The sequence below is a fragment of the Camarhynchus parvulus genome, chromosome 1A (genome assembly GCF_901933205.1).
Source record: "Camarhynchus parvulus chromosome 1A, STF_HiC, whole genome shotgun sequence".
NCBI lineage: Eukaryota > Metazoa > Chordata > Aves > Passeriformes > Thraupidae > Camarhynchus > Camarhynchus parvulus.
In genome coordinates, this window is record NC_044586.1 from 39,767,891 (window position 1) to 39,784,405 (window position 16,515).

At 38.1% G+C, this 16,515-nt stretch overlaps 1 protein-coding gene across 1 annotated transcript in view; it reads left to right on the plus strand.

Annotated features, from left to right (window-relative positions):
• The window catches only part of LRIG3 (leucine rich repeats and immunoglobulin like domains 3), a 43,568-nt gene extending 37,117 nt beyond the window's left edge, over positions 1–6,451 (plus strand). The window contains exon 19 of the mRNA XM_030959429.1: positions 281–6,451. Within this exon, the coding sequence (XP_030815289.1) occupies positions 281–525 (245 nt within the window). The 3' untranslated portion in view covers positions 526–6,451. The remainder of the gene's footprint in view (positions 1–280) is intronic.
• Positions 6,452–16,515: the final 10,064 nt, after the last annotated feature.

The following is a 16,515-nucleotide window of genomic DNA, read 5'->3' on the forward strand; positions in this document are numbered from 1 at the left end:
AATGAAGTTGTAGATGGCTATACAACTACTTGGAAATGTTTTTAATGTCTCTTGTGGCAGAATCTTGCCTTATGCTTGTGATCACATGGATGTTTTCTTTAAAATGGTGGAACAGCATTTAAGTAAAATCTCACTTTGGTGAATTTCCTGTCAACCTTGCACTTCAATGTCACGTCAATTTCTGTCAGTCTTGCATTTCAATGTCGCTTATGTACACTGGGGTGAGACACAAATCTTTTTGCATCAGTATTTCTGTGCTCACTCTGTTACTGTCTTTCAGGAACATTTGGAAAGCCTTTATGGAGGCCTCAGCTGGACTCTCTTTCAAGCTGTAGAAAGCCAGCAAATTGCCAACCAAAAACCTCCCATAATAATCATCATGTCTCACTGGACTTTGATGCAGAGGCAGATGAAGAGGGAAAGGAAAGGACAGTTTCTAGAGGAGAAAACAGCTTTTATACTTGCAAACAGTCCTTTGAAAACTTTAGGACTTCTACTTTCCAATCCTGTGATTTGGATACGTAGCTCCTTTTGGACTTAATGATTTCTGGAACCAAAGAAATTTGACATACCACTACCTCAGTATGGAACTTTATTTAAAAAGGGAATAAGGAGAAGAAGGGAAGAAAGAAACCACATGATGCTCTGAAATCAGAAGAGAAAGATTTTTTTTTTTCCAATAAAGCATAATTTCCAAGATGCTCTACATTGGTTATACAGGGAAAAATCCTTATAAAAATACTATATTTGTAATTATTTTATAACCTTTTTTAATGCAAATAATATGTTTTGTAAATTAATGGTGTAAATAATACAGTGTATGTATTTCTATGTCAGACTTCATTTTCTTTTTACAAATGGAAACTACATGCTGTTTGCAGGTACCATGTATCTTATTTGCACATTACTTTAATAAAATATGCTGCCATGTGGTCTCTGACCCACATTAGTGTATGAAGAATGAAAAGTGTGAATTATATTTGTAGACAGTGTTGCAAATGTAGGTGCTTTCTGATGCATGTTTGCAACTTCATTTGACTTAAACTTGTACCTTTAGATTTACTTTGTAAAATATGTTCATCTTCAGAGAGTGGGTGTGGTCCTGCCACAGCTACTGGTAAGGTGGGTTGCAGCTATTTGAACTAAAGCAAGGCTGTAAACCCACCAGTTTGTGAATTTCCCCTGTCAGATGTACACACACATGCTCTCAGTTTTCATGCCTGTGAGGCTGTAGTACGGCAGTTTCCCTGTGCCTTTGTTAGTGTGCCTCCATCTGGCATAGGGATATTACACAGTAGATGCACAAATTCATATTGAGCTGTTTAGTCAAAGAAAAAAAGGCACTGGATATCTGCCTGGTAACCTAGCTTTTCTCTGAGTGGCTTAGTGTTAAGTGTTTGCCAAATACGCAGTGCATGCCTGAGTCTTTGCTTTCCCATACCCTTTCTCCCTCTTTTTTGCTTCTGCAGCCACTGCCTGCTCAACATGAGGAGGTAATCCAAGAACACGATAATGGTTTTTTTTGGTTTAATTCATGCTTCTGTTCCTTGCTTGGCTGCCCTTCTCTGGTTACAGATGAGATCTGTGCTTTATTTAATTGCTCAGTCAAGTTGAGCAGTTGTAGACTCTTGCTGGATTATATTTGTAGTAATGAACCCAGTATCTTTACCTGTCCAAGACGGAGAGGATTGCAGATTGCTTACTATAAAACAGTAGTTAAACCTGAGTGAAAACAGTCTTTATTTTGTGTTTCCATGTACAGATGCCTATTGTTTAAAAAAGCTGTGAATCGTGTTGTCATCACTGCACTAAAACAGCAAGACTTCAAAATGGTTAATTCTACAGGACATTGGCTTTTTAAATGTGCCTGCTTTGAAGGTGCAAACTTACATGGTTGCCAAATAGCTTCTTTTAAACTAAATTAAAAGCAGCTGTTAGAGTAGGCCATCACAGACATCAGGGCTAAAGTGGGAGCAAAGATTTTGTTGCCTAGTGTAGCTGAACTAAGGGCTTTTAGTTGTCTGCAGCCAGAAACCTGGTACCCAGATTGCAATGCAATTTCCCTTTAATTTAGGCACCAGTATTAGAGACAGGAAGTTAATCCATCCTTAGTCACTGGTGGTCTAAGCGTACAGAATGGATTTTGCGTGCTTTAGTTGATCATATTGCCAGATTTTTTGACTTATTGTTAATTTGTCTTCATTGCTGCCAGATGTGCTGATGTGGTGAAAGACATTGGTATGGGTATTTGATTATAATTAAGTACATTTGAAAGAGATTAATTTTTCCTCAGTCAAGCACAAACCTATAGGTCAATAGGGCAAGAAATCTGACATTTGATTCACTCAATATCTCTCCTTTTTCTCTCCCAAACCCCACTCCCCAGTGGCCCTGTTTTTAGGGAGAGGAGAGCTGGGGCCTATGATAGCTCCTGTTTATAACCAGACATTGCTTTCTGACATACTAAAAAATACCCAAGTTAAAAGCAGCAACTCCAGATTTAGTATTTATCCGTAAGAACTCCATGTTAAAGGTCCATCATAAAAACAAGCTTTAAATTCTGTAGTGGATGAAGGTTGAGAACGCTGGCAATGTCATTCCTTTTTCATCTCCTTTGCAAAGATACTAATCTTCCAAAGGCTTGGATATCTGTACCTAAATAAATGTTGAGGGTCAATGGCTGAATTTTAAGTGCTTTTTTATCATCTATGTCTAGATTGCTAAGTTGCATTTAGCAATCTAGACATAGGAATTATTTAAAATTTTATTTGATGCTTTAAATGCCCAGAAATGGAAATGAAAGCTCCCAAGTATTTTCTGCTAGCTTGAGTTTTTATGTTTTATACATGGATTGTGCTTAAATATACAGTGGGTATCTGTAAAGTGCAAGATAAACTGTAAAGTTTCAATATCTTAGTAGATCTTTTCAAACCAATGATGTTACCAAACACCTGTTTTAAAGGCTTGGAAGTTTGCTTATTTGGTTTTTTTTGTTGTTTTTTTTTTCTCCCCTCTAAGATGCAGATGTTAGTAAGCTGGTAGTTGGGTATTTGCTCAGCTGAAAACTAAATCGTAAGTTGATGTGATGGGGAAATAAATTGCAGCCAACCCTGAGTAAAGCTTACACTGCATCTCAAGAGTTAGAATGAGAAACAAGTGTTGTGTTGCTGTATGACAAAACAGACATTTTTTGGTTTTATGACCAGGAGCAGCTGGAATCTTGCCGTTGGCTCACTTAAAACTTGTAGATTGTTCTTTAAGGGCAGTAGCCACTTAATGCTTTACACAACAAAATGTTTTGCCTGTTGAATTCACACAAGCAGTTGCTGAGGTATAGTTTCTGCAAGCCTTAAATAGTTTAGATAAATAGAGTTAATAATTTACCACGGTTTCTCTGGCACAAGCATTTCCTAAATGAGTAACCTAAATGGTGTCTGAGATGACACTAGGGATACTTGCATACTGAAGGGTGTTACTGAAGAGTGTTACAACACAACCTTATGGAGTACAGCTGTAATTCAGCAGCAAATGCTTTAATCTAGAATTCATAATTGAAGGGGATCTTGAAAAATGGCAAAGAGTTAGGTGCAAAGCTTTGTCCAACTGAGGGCTCATTAGTGTGAGCAAACATTTCTTATTTCAGTCTCGGGGAGCTCTTCAACACTTATTATTATATTATTATTATTATTCCTTGAGCTGTTTCAAGGAAGCTTAAAACTAAGACTTAGCTTTGCACTGCAAACATTTGTGTTCTGCCAGCCTTACAAATTAGGACTATAATTGGCCATTTTGTTTCTTGAATATAAACATAAGGAGAAATTCTGTTAGCTACCTGCAAGATTTCTTGTTGGGGATATGACATATCTCAGAGAATTATACTTTCTCAGTGAAGTCTTGTTTTTTGCTGACTTCGTGTATTGCTTTGTCATAGAGAATGTGTCTTGACTAGTTGGATGTTAGTTTACAAGTCTTGTGAAATTATTTCATTTAAAGAACAGAGAGGGGCAATTCAGCCTGTTTAGCGAAGGGAAGAAAACAAACATGTAGAACAAGATGTAGTTTGTGTACGTACCATTTTGCTTTGATTAAGAACATTCCAGGTGCCTTCTGTTTTTATATTTCAGGGAACTGTTACAGGAAGGAATAAAATCTACAGTGTCTTGACTCACTAATGTGTGGCAAATGGTGATTTTCCTGTTTGTTGTGCTTAATTATTAAGGGGTCAGTTATTCCACTGAAGTAAATATATGCACACCTGATCTCTTACCAAAAGGTACAGGTGGCCTCTCCTGTTTCCCATGTTGCTGTTTTTCTCATAGCTCAGTACTGCTCCCATGTCCTCAGGGGACCCTCTTTGCTAACCTATGCTCCTCAGTTTCCAGTTTCTCTGCTTGCCCTGGCACTGTGGTGACAGGCTGGAACAAATGGACTCAGTTTAGAGAGCACAGTACAATTGCAGGCAGTAAGCAGCCAGTTGTGTGCTGGAAGAGAGGAGGGGGAAGTGTTGGAGGGAGACAGGCTAGCCACAGCTTTAGGAAGAACTTGGTATGAGTGTGCAGAAAATGCATAATGCAGGAGACAGGGATTAAATATTTATAGGACAATGTTATAAGCATAATAAAGAGCATTTTTGTACTTTGCAAGCTTTACAATGCTTTTTGTATATTTAATTCCACTCACCCTCTGTGCTTTCAAGTGCCAAAAGCAGCAGTATACAACAGAGCACATCATCTGGAGATTTACTTACCTCTTACTGCATCTAAAATCTTCTTTTCTGGTAGACCAGAAACAAGATCCATTTGTTTTTCTGTGTTTGGGTTCAAGAATGAATATTGCTGGTGCAGTGCATAGTTTCCCAGAGTCATGTGGTCTGTGGGGTCCAGTGTGTCAGAATGTGTGTGATCACTCTGACTCAAGAATGCCATGGGACAGTGGGACCTGAGGGTGAAGTTGGTAGCAGTTCTAAATTCATTGTTTGTAAAACAAATGTAGGCCTTGTTACTTCAGAAAATTTTTTCCCACACAGCAGAGATCAGAACCATAAATTACTCTAGATCAGGGACTACTGAATAGCACTTCTGCATGATCCCTGGACCTCAGCCATCAGCAAGGGCACTGCTGTTATTGCTATTCAGTTTGGCTGTTGACCATGGGCCGTTGACCAGCAATTTCAGTGCAGGAGTTTGCAGTCTGAGTACCTGTATGTACTCTCTTCTGAAATTAATGGTGGCCAGTTTTAGGGCACGCGAATTTCAAATATGGCATTGGAAATTAAGATTTAATTTACTTGACAGAGGTAGTAAGATCCTCTAGGTATAAAACAGGCTTTGGGATTTTCTAGGCCTCTGCTTTGAAAGGCTGGTATGCAACATTGTCCAAAGACACACTCATTTGCCATAGCAAAATGGGACCTACTTACTTTCAGCACTTCCTTTGTAGTTGTGCATGGACAAGCTATGATTTCTGATTTGGGTCTGCTGCTGGATTATCAAAATTCAAGTATTGATTATAGAGACATGTGGAATAACATGTTTTTGGACAGTGAGGCATCAGATTCTTTTATCAAAATGATGCAAAGCCACATCAGTTCCTATCCAGTTAAAAAAGCGACCTTTGGTAGTATTCCTGGTGTTCAGCTTACTTATTTTAGAAATCACTGAAAAAATACTGTCATGGAAGAATAAACATTGATGTCCTTTGATTGCTTGAAAAATGTTTGCAAAATGCTTGCATTTTATTTTGCTGTGACATAGAGAATTTGGGGCTCCATTTAGCCTCTGTTCATCAACAAATGGTGGACTGCTTTCATCCTGATTTTCATAGATGTGCCAGCACAGACATACCTAGTTCTGTGTTGGGCTGGCATGCTACATGTGAGGGGAGTAGTCAGAGCTACTATAAGGCAGAGCTACAGAGATACCATAAAGGGAATTCAGGGGAGGAGGGCAATAGTTCCCCTCTATGGAGGGGTTTTGAATAGTTCGCTTGTTCCAAGGGAGTAACTTGTGCAGGTTTTAACACTTACTCCTCATAATTCTATAAGCTTATCAAGGAGTTAAACCTGCCACTTTATTAGCCCTTGAATGGGGAAGGTTTGCATTTTCTGCAGGACAAAGTAGAATGGAGTTTTTGGAACTGCTTTTCAATCTCTTTGTGATTCTAGACTCTTGGAAGTAAGCAGAAGGACTTAGTCCTTCCTTTGGCATGAGGAGATGTGCCTTACTACATGCAGAAGAATTTTGCAGTCTATTGAATAACCAGAGAGCTCACACAAAAAATACTTGATTCAGTGGTACCACATAATAATTTTTAACACATCTCCAAGTGAGTCTTTTGTTCTATGTTTTTTAATCGCTGTGGCTGACTGGCACAGCAATGAAGAAGCTGCTGTTTGAGTAAGCATATGTAATTAAGCCAACTCATACCTGAAACTAGCCACTCTCCTGGCTTAAAATAAACTGTATTTGTACTGCTACCTGCTGTGGGTCTGTACACCAGCAGCATTAAGAAAGCATCAGTACTACAGCAGCCAGCTGCCCGTAGCCTGGCCTCTGCCACAGAGTGGTCGGATTCTTTATTAGTGTAAAGTTCTTTCTCTATTAACCTTCCCTCAGGAAAGGGGAAACATGGCCTCCATTATAATTAGCTTACACAGCCTTCCATGTAAGCTAAAGAATGGAAAGTGTCAGGGGTGCTTGCTTGCAGCCTTGTGGGTATTTGCTGTTAGCAGGGAAAAGTTAATCTGCTCTCAGATTTTGGCAAGGGCACAAAAACCCACGTGTAAAAATGTTCTTAGAATGAATTAAATTTCACATAAATGTGACCACACAGTAGGCAAAGTAGTAAAATTGTGGTGATGATGGAAAATATGACTAATCAGTAAGCTGCATTAACTTCATGAATAAAATAATCCTTTAACATAAACTGTGGTACTTAAGTGCCTTATTTTAAAAATGTAGTTGTTTATTGTTCTGTAGCTTATAACAACTGTATTATTTCAACTAGCAGCACACTTTAGCAGTTTGGTCTGAAACAGCATTTGCATTCAAAGTATGGGGGTTTTCTTGAAAAGAAAAAAGAGAAGATAAAATCAAAAAGTAACTCTCTGACACTGAGTCACTGAACTTGTTTTACTAAGCGTTTTAAATCAGAATATGAAAAAATTGTGAAAAAATATAAATGTTTCTGATTTCTTACTTTGAAATTACTTGTCTCAAAATTATTTTCATTTTTGTTTTTGAATTCTCCCTTTTCCATTCTGAACTGGAATATAAAGTGCAGACCCCCTTGGGTTATCAGGGCAACACAGACCAGGCACACAGCTGGAGTGTGCAGAGCCGTTGCTTGTTCTTTCCCTGCTGCACATCCCTCTTCCCAAATCCATTTCATCTGAGTTTGGCAAGTCCTTGTGGATTGATTCTCCTTCCTGCCAGAACATGTTTCTCTCCTTGATTTTTTCTTGAAAGTACTGACTCAACAAGTTTCTACAATCATAAAGAGTCAGGCTTGATGTTTTTCTGTGTGATTAGAAATGTTCTGCTCCCTGTGCACTTTGAGAGCTGTAGAAGGCTGGTCCCAAGGTGGATTCTGAGCAAGCCCCAAGTGGCCTCTCGGAGTGGCTGTGTGTCCTGTTGTCAGGGAAGCCACAGTGGCAGCCTTGCTCTCCACTGCTCCTACCCTGGGGGTGCCTTGATCCAGCAGATCTCAAGCAGCACCTCAGATTCAGGAGCTGTGCAAGCAATGCCTGAATCATCTCTTCCGTTAAACTGAAGTGCAAACAAAAGGCTGCATCAGATAGTTATCTCTCAGACAGGGCAGCTGAGGGAACATCTTCGAGTCCGTAATGCCTGGGCGCTGATCAGGTGCAGAGGCTGAGGAGAGGGATCTAGGAAAGGCATTCCTACCTCTTTCCTCCACCCAAGCTTTCCAGCTGTTCAGTAGTGTTAGACCTCTTTTCTCCTCACAAAACATTCTTAAATGGAAAAGTAAGAATTTGTCTTGTCGTTCACAGCAATTACAAAGTAACTATTTTATAAGTTTGGTGGGATTTTTTCTTTTTTTCTTTTTCTTTTTTTTTCAAATGAGGTCTTTTACAATGGATTTGTCAGGAAAGGAAAAAAAGGGCCTGCTTTTTTGAGGGCCAGGTGTTTTATATGGCTAAGACATGCCTGAAAAGGCTGTGATTATTTTCCTGACTGAAAAGTTCTGCATTTATGTGGGTTTTTTCCCTTCCTTTTTGTAGCATTGAGCACATAACCTTTCAAACATGCTGTTTGTTTCTGTGTTTCCTGTTTGTGAATCCCCTATGACCATTAATTTCTTTGGAATGCTGAATTGAGAGTGGACATTAGTTTCCTCCTCTCCTCAAATATTCTTACAAATGTTGCTGTAAATCAATTGCAGGGCTGACATAGCATTTGGCTGCCTGACAAATGTGCCATAATAACGCAGCTCAGTAAAATGTGGAATTTCTGAGGTAGTTCTTGTAACTTTTTCGAAGCAGTTGTAAATTCTCATCCATGTCAGCACAGGTGGAAAGATAGTCACAAATAATATATGCACGTGTGTGTGTAGAGGGTGGGGTGTAGAGGTTGCCTGAACGTATTCTTTCTCGAGAGTCCTCTAGGTGGTTCACCACTTCCATTATTTAATTCAGCTACTTGAAGCAAATTAGAAAAAGAAATACTCTCATTAAACTTGAAATGATCTTGCTAGCAAAGTTTTGGAGAGAGAATGTGTGCCTGAAAATTGAAGCAAGGAGGCTGTAGCAGCTGAAGGTTGGAGCTGGGCTTGGTAAACCATGACAAACTTTACAGCAGCCCCTCAGGTAATGATAAAAGACACATTTCAGGTACCCACCATAAGTTTTTGCTTCTGAGAGGACTGAGCCAAGCTGCTCTTGGTCTTCAAGAGAATTCAGCAGTGAGCTGGTAGTTCACAGCACTGGGCAGGGATGGGAATGTGTTGTCCCAAGACATTTTGCTTTCCTGTTTCCTTGTGTGATCAGTTCCAAGAGGTGAGATGTTTGGATGTTTTTATTTTTTCACAGCTAATCCTGCTGAATGGTCCATGTAGACAAGGCAGCCCCCACTCAGCCTTCCTGGCTGTGCCAATCATTCTGCCTCCCTGGTGAGAACTTGCTTTTCATCTGAACACGTGCTAAGCCTGGCCGTCCTTTCCCCCAAAATGAGAATTTTCTGTTTCCTTTGAATACATAAGACTACTCAGGAGTTGTTGCACAACAGCTGAGGGCAAAACATTTGGAAGAATCTTAGAATTTGATGAGCTACTTCTGTTGAACTACCTGGGAGGAAGCTAGGCAGAAATTCTGGGAACACTGATTTTAGAAATATTGCCTCTTCTTACAATGAATGGTAAGAAGTATATTTATTTAAAAACTAAATAATAATCTCACCTTAGAAACTTCTTTCTTAGCTATTATTTCAGTCATCACTACAGAAACGTGATTTAGAACAGAATTCCAGCTTACACTACATAATAACACTTGTAGAGCATGGAAACGGTGACAAACATCAAGCTGCACACAAAACTAGCGTTAAAAGAATATTTATTCTCATAGCTAGAGACTTTAAAATCATTTGTTTTTAAAGGTAGAAATGGGTATTTGGCCTTGTCAAAGTCGTCATGAACTGTCTATCTTTAGCTTCTTGGAAACAAGCATAAGGTGTTCTCACTTCTTATATTTTAAATACAGTCCACCACTAAATGGAACACAATTTTCAACAGAAAAGGAGTATTCGATTTGAAATTTGTGGAATAAATCAGATAGCTTACTTGGAAGACTAACCAGTAAGTATTCAATTTTTTTTTTCTGGTTTATGATTATTAGTGTTTATACCAGCATTTCCCAAAAAAGAACATGTTTAAACCTAGGTGCTCTCATTCATCAAAGTATTTGATTTTATGGAAATTTTATAATTCTATTCTCAACAGACTTCAAAATCAGCCTACTTTTAAAAATTATTATTACCCTGCATGTTGCAAATTAGGATACTTCTAGATCCCATATAATTTAAAATCAGTTGATCCGAAAGGTGACCCAAAATAATGTAATTTCCCTAAGTGATAAAGTGGTGGCTCCTTGTTACTGCTTCCTGGTCCTTCTTTTGTGTCAAAAGCCACAAAAGCCACATCTTGTGATGAAAAGCCACACAAGACTGGCTCCCACTTGGTAACACTCCTGCCTTGGACCTCAAGCTTTCACAGAGAAGGCAAGGGCTAAAATAAGGATGTGGTCTTGTGAGGTAGCTAGCATGGTTTTATGAGGAGCTTAGGGTGGAAAGACTCAATAGATGTGGAGGGAAGCAAATGCAGGAAAAGAGAGAGAGAACTGTGGGGTGGAGGGATATAAGGAGTAGACCATAGAGATATGCACGGACTGGGACGAATAGGGATGATCAGCTACCTAAAACCATTGAGGAAGTCCAAACAAACTAGCAGAAATGGTCTGACTGGCTCATCCCTGCAGTCATGTCTTTAGGCTGATGGTTGTGTTGGGAGAAAGAAGAAGAGAAAATTGAAGAGTTGCCACAAAGAGGATCTGCTCTTCACAGTATGAGCTATTCTGAACAAATTTAAACGTCTGTCCTGCCAGAGATCATTACAAAAATACTTTCACTACCTTGTATTAGCACCACTCAAGCCACACACCTGAAAGATAATTCTCATCTTCAGGTGCACCACGAAAAGCCCTTTCTGTACAGTCTTCAAAGGAGGTTTTGTCTCACACAAGCAGATACAGGTGGTAGTTAGGGCTTGGGTTCTTTCCGATTCCTTTTAGCTGATGGAAGGCAGGGCCTGTAGCCTATGGTAGCTGTCTTTGTTTCCTCAGGACTCAGGGGATATGTGATAAGCATCTCAGGAGACACTTCTCCCCATGTCTTGGAAACCCACCTGAGAAGGAGCTGCACTGCAGTTCAAGGCTGCCCACAATTCCACTGACAACCTCAGAAAACAGATCTAATTAAAAGCTTAACTTCTGGTCAGATAGGGATAGGTCAGTAAATCTTGTGCTATAACAATCTTTGTTACTCACTAGAAATGAGAAAAAAGAGTACAGTTCAGCTGACTTCAAAAAGCCCCAAACGATTTTATAGAAGCTGCAAACGAAACAACCCCAGATATTTAATTGTAATTTGTTGCATCTGATGATGAAGCTGAGCTCATTAACATGATACCCTTTTCTGCTGATTTTAAATGCTTATAATGGGAATGGAGTCTCTTTCTATTTTGACAATACTATGACAAGCAAATTACTGCAGAAAGTGTTCCTTTGTAAAAGTCATCTGTGTTTCCTCCTTCAATCCACTTAGAAAGGTGTGCTAAAATTGACTTTCTCACAAATGTAGGAGTCTCTTTTTGATTTTCAGCTCAAATATACTCAGGGCAGATATTTGCTCTTTGGAATAACAGCTTTCTCTTGCTGAAAGTGGATAGAACAGTATCCAATACGTAGATTCCAATGTTTTCATAAAGACTAAGCGTATTCCTTCCCTTCCTTCCTAGTCTAGAGAAGCCACATTTCTGTACTTTCCTTTGAATATCTTGTGTCTTTTCCTTAACATTTTGGGCATCTCTTTCCTCTAAATTTATAAATCAAATAAAGAATCACTGTAAATCAACAATGGCAATCATGTGAAAAATTAGCTTTATTCAAAGCTTTGAGTTAAATGCTGACAAATGTAGCTCCAGGAAGGAAGAAATCAATTTCTGTTGAGCAGAATCACAAGAAGGTTCTGACTTGTTCTAAAATGGGATGAGTTACACTGGGTGTAAGTTGGCCTTGTTTGAAGTCAATGAAAATATTCCTATTTAAATTAGGATTTTTTAAGTGTTCTAGCAGTTAAGAATAGGATGACTGAAGGAGCTGGTTACAGTGATAGGGAACACTGGGTTTGGATCTTTCTATTAAAATTATCTAATCTCTCAATAATGCAGGAAGCAATTAATTGGCATTTTCAACTAGTGGAAATAAATCAATTTGATCAAAATTCAAAATGTGCTACTTCTCAAAAACATGAGTTTTAATGAAAAGCAAGAATATATTCTGACACTTTAGCTTGTCTGATCTCCGTTCTAATCGCACTGAATGTTAGTTGCTTAAAGCACTTGAATAATTTTAACTACACTGTACCAATTTATCATTCTAGGTTTAAACCTGAAATTAAATATACAGAAGGCAGTGAAAGAAAAAAAGCAAAGCCTCAGCTTTCCTAAGCAAGTAACTAACTAAGCAAATGAAGTCATATTCAGACTGCTAACATGGCTCAATATTATTGCAGCTCCCTTCAAAACTTAGTGGTTTTGTTTTGTTTTTTTTTTTTATCTCTGTTTTGCTTTCAACTGAGATGCACCATGAAAGAAATATGGCCTTTTCTCTGAGTTTATAATTGCTTGAATTATAAGATTCCTGTAGGAATGGCTACCATGATGCTATGCTTAGGCCTTTATGAAATGTCTCTCTTTCTGGCTGTGTCCTGATATGGGGCAAAGGCCAAGCAGGAAAAGCAGGTTATTCTTTGAAAAGGTCTTTCCTTTGGGAAGCAGAGGGAGCCTCACAGCTGCCTGCAGAGCATTCCCCAGTTCCAACTCATTTCACCCCTCAAGACCAGCTTTGGGCACCAAATGCTTCTTTTTTTTCTGTGATTCTTCACATTCCTCATGATTTCACAAATCAGGCATCTGACTTTGTTCTGCAGCTGCAGGACGAATCTGCATCAGCTCAAAATGTGCTTACTTCTAACTTTGGCTTTGGTTTGACTTTTGTGTATTTGCTAAAGGCTTTAAGTGTACCATACTCACCCATGCCTGGCAGAGACAGGCTGAGCCCATGGCCTGGACAGCCCTTTGGAAGTGCCTGTGTTTCTCTAATGACAGGAAAATGTACTTGTGGCAGAGGCCTTGGGAAACTTCTTGGTTAGCAAGAACCACTCCTGAGCTTTTGCTTTGTGTTGCTCTTCTCACACATGGTGGAGAGAGTACTTCATCACTAACACCCATTCAGAAATGCATTTGTGTATGAGGTTCTAACAGCTAGGATTTCATTATTAAGCTGTGTGGAACTGTAAAGTCTTTGTTTAAGCACACAAATGTGAAAACAGGCACAATTTTTTTCACACATTCCCCAAAGACCTAATATATTCAGTCTTATTCTGAATCCTGAGAGGTGAGGTTGTAGAACATGAAGCAGTATTGTATTTAATTAACTGTTTTAGTATGAAATGATCCACCAGGTAGATATTTATTTTGTAAGTTTGAATGGGAGAATTATATTTTGGTGCTGTAAAACTCTTACAAATTTATACCACCAGCAAGATAAATAAATAAAAGATATTGTGTTTCTTAAGATACAGGATAGAAAATGAGATTAACAAATTTTTTCCAACAAAAATATTGTTCCATATTGATACAATCCTGAAAAAGAAAGGTGACCTTGTGAAATAGCTGTCGACTGAAAAAAAAGTAATTTTATTTTGTTTTCTTTTCTCTAAGTTTGAATCTTTCAATTTTAGTTTCCTCTTGAGAAATTTCAAAGGAGTTCCCAAGTAGTATCCTCAAGTTTTCAGAAATGTCTAAATGTCTTTACCAGTTTGCTTGATGAACCAGAAATATCTGATATTATGATACATCAAAAACCTGTCTTTCTTATATCAGAAATATTCACTCTGTATCCATAAATGTGCACAGCAAAATGAGATTTCCCAACTGGGGCCCGGCAGAATGATGGGAATATCTTTATTGTCTTAACATCTCTGTTTTCCTTTTGCAGAGCCTACTCACATGCCTTCAAATCAGGGATTCCAAAACATTTTATAGGCTGTAGCACAGTCCTTACAACATTGCAATATGTTTAAAAGGGAAGGAAGGAAGGAAGGAAGGAAGGAAGGAAGGAAGGAAGGAAGGAAGGAAGGAAGGAAGGAAGGAAGGAAGGAAGGAAGGAAGGAAGGAAGGAAGGAAGGAAGGAAGGAAGGAAATCCAAATCACAAATCCAAAACATATTGCTCCATTCAAACTATTATAAAGAAAGTTAGTTGTGTCCTAGTGAAAACCAGTACAGGAGGAAGAGGCACAGATCATAATTGGGGCATATTTTAATATTTACCTGATAGCGGGTTTTTTTTGCTTATTTATAAATGCCTTTTCTGTTTATTCCATTACATTTTTAGTTACTTCCAAGACATGCAATATGGCTTCTTGTCCTTGCTAAAATCAACTAGCTTTAGACAGGTCAGCATTTTACCTAGGAACTTCTAAGGAAAAAAACCTTGTATTAAAATATAAAAAATATTTTTGCAGGTAAACCCTATTTGGTGACTTTATATAACGAGTAGAATATGAATTGGGGAAGCAAGCTCTTTTAAAAATTAATAAGAACTTCTCAGAAAAAGAAATTTGCAGAAAAGGTCATAGTTTCAAAATTTGGAAAACAGCCATAAAGTCATCTAATCAGCATTCCTTGGGGAACACTTATTTAGGATAAAATAAATCAGATTAACTGAAATAATTGCCTTCCAGAAATAATTTGATCAGCTCTCCATTTAACTTGACATTAATTTGACCAAAAAGAGGAAAACAAAGTAATGTCTGGGCTGGAACCTTCTGTTTATTGTTCCTTCCTTGTTAAAAAGCTCACAGATAATTTTTATTGGTAGCAATTTGGTGTTAGCAGATAACCAACAATTTATTACTAGACTCATGCCATATTGCTTCTTCAACTTGCAAAAGCCCATTTCTTTCATCGATAAAACACTTTTTAATTTATCACCTCTTGAGAGCACTTAAGCAACTGTGATTCAATTAAACCAGTGTTCAATGTCTGTGCCTGTGTTCCACACTTGGCTGATAAAAGAAAAAGATGGGTCACATTATACCTATTGATGGACTATATCTTATTTATGGTTTTAACCTATACGTCTTTAACAGACACATGAATTTTGCATGTGTGTGTGTGGAGAGTGCTGAGCTGATAAACGAAATCTACAAGTGCAGCGTACACAGACGAAGGAGAAACAGGTTTTAACGTTTTATCTGTTTATAAACTGAATCTATAGCTTTTGGTTTTGTCTGTTCTACAGTGCAATTTTTCCTCCTTACATGCGCACCAGGGATACCAGAAGCAGTGCAACCTTTCCTAAACTGGAAGAGCCACCAATGCCATCTTAAGGGATTTTCACAAGGATTCAGTCTCTCATCCATTCTGTTTGCATCCTAAACTCCTGTAATAGGCTTTATGACAATGATGTAATTTCAGCTTGTAATGTTAATGCATCAGAGAAAGGGAAATAGTCTTTAAAAAATATGCAGGTGAGGAAACTGAATCAGACAGTTGTAAACTGGTTTGTCCAATGTCATGAAGAAAAAGCCAACAAACCTATTTTATATAAAAATATACACACATATATATAGAGAGATCTATAATATAGATAGATAGATAGATAGATAGATAGATAGATAGATAGATAGATAGATAGATAGATAGATATTGATAGATAGATAGATAGATAGATAGATAGATAGATAGATAGATAGATAGATAGATAGATAGATAGATAGAGGTCCAAGCCCAGTTTGAATCCCGAGGAGAGCACAAAACTTCACAGGCATTTAAGCTAAGGGAATGAAGAACACAAAAATGGATAAACCCCAATCTTTTAAAATGTAAAAAGAAGAAAAAAATAACATGATTTTACTGTTTTCAGTCTCTGTTTAATCTGCCATATTTCCCTCACAGGGAAGCTTTGAAACAGAGAGAATCTCAGAGCACAAAATGGAAGGATAGATAGTGAAAGGTAGTTGAAGCTCTTACTCTGATGTCTATTCCAGGCTCACCTGAATAATGCCTTTTGAAGCTGTTACATTGCAGGGGTTCAGAAGAACAAGGCAAAATGTTGTTGTGTTTCTATTAATTCGCTTGTGCAAAATGCAGCTTTCAGGGACATTGTCTCACAGGTACAGCCACCAAGATATTGCCTCAGAATAGAAACACAAAATCTTACTGACATGGAATTTGCATGAGGCTCCTTACTTAATAAATGCTTTACAGGCCACAGAAAAGGCTGGGTGAATTTGAACTGCAAAAAATATTCTTGTAAAGAGAGGTTTAAATGAACATGAAAACACTAAGTTGGAACTGGTGGAATATTTTTGTTTAAAATTGTCTTTGGCATAGAAAATCTTGTAACAAACTTGAATTCTTTTTTTTCAGGAACTCTGACGTTTTCTATTTTTTCCTCTTTTATAAATGCCTTTTCTGTAAACATAGAAAGGCATTTTGTAGGATTCATATCAGGTTTGTTGTTAAGGAAGAAATTTCCTTTTTCCCAACAATTTCATTGTGTCCAGCAGGTAGTGATGGAGATGATGATGACAACACAGCAAGGATGGCTGAGCTGTCAAGTGAAAGTCGGAACCAACAGATCCCCAGGGAAGGTGTAATATTCCCCCAGAGATTTCCAATAGGAGTTTTTCATGAAAGAGATATGAGAATTAAAGATT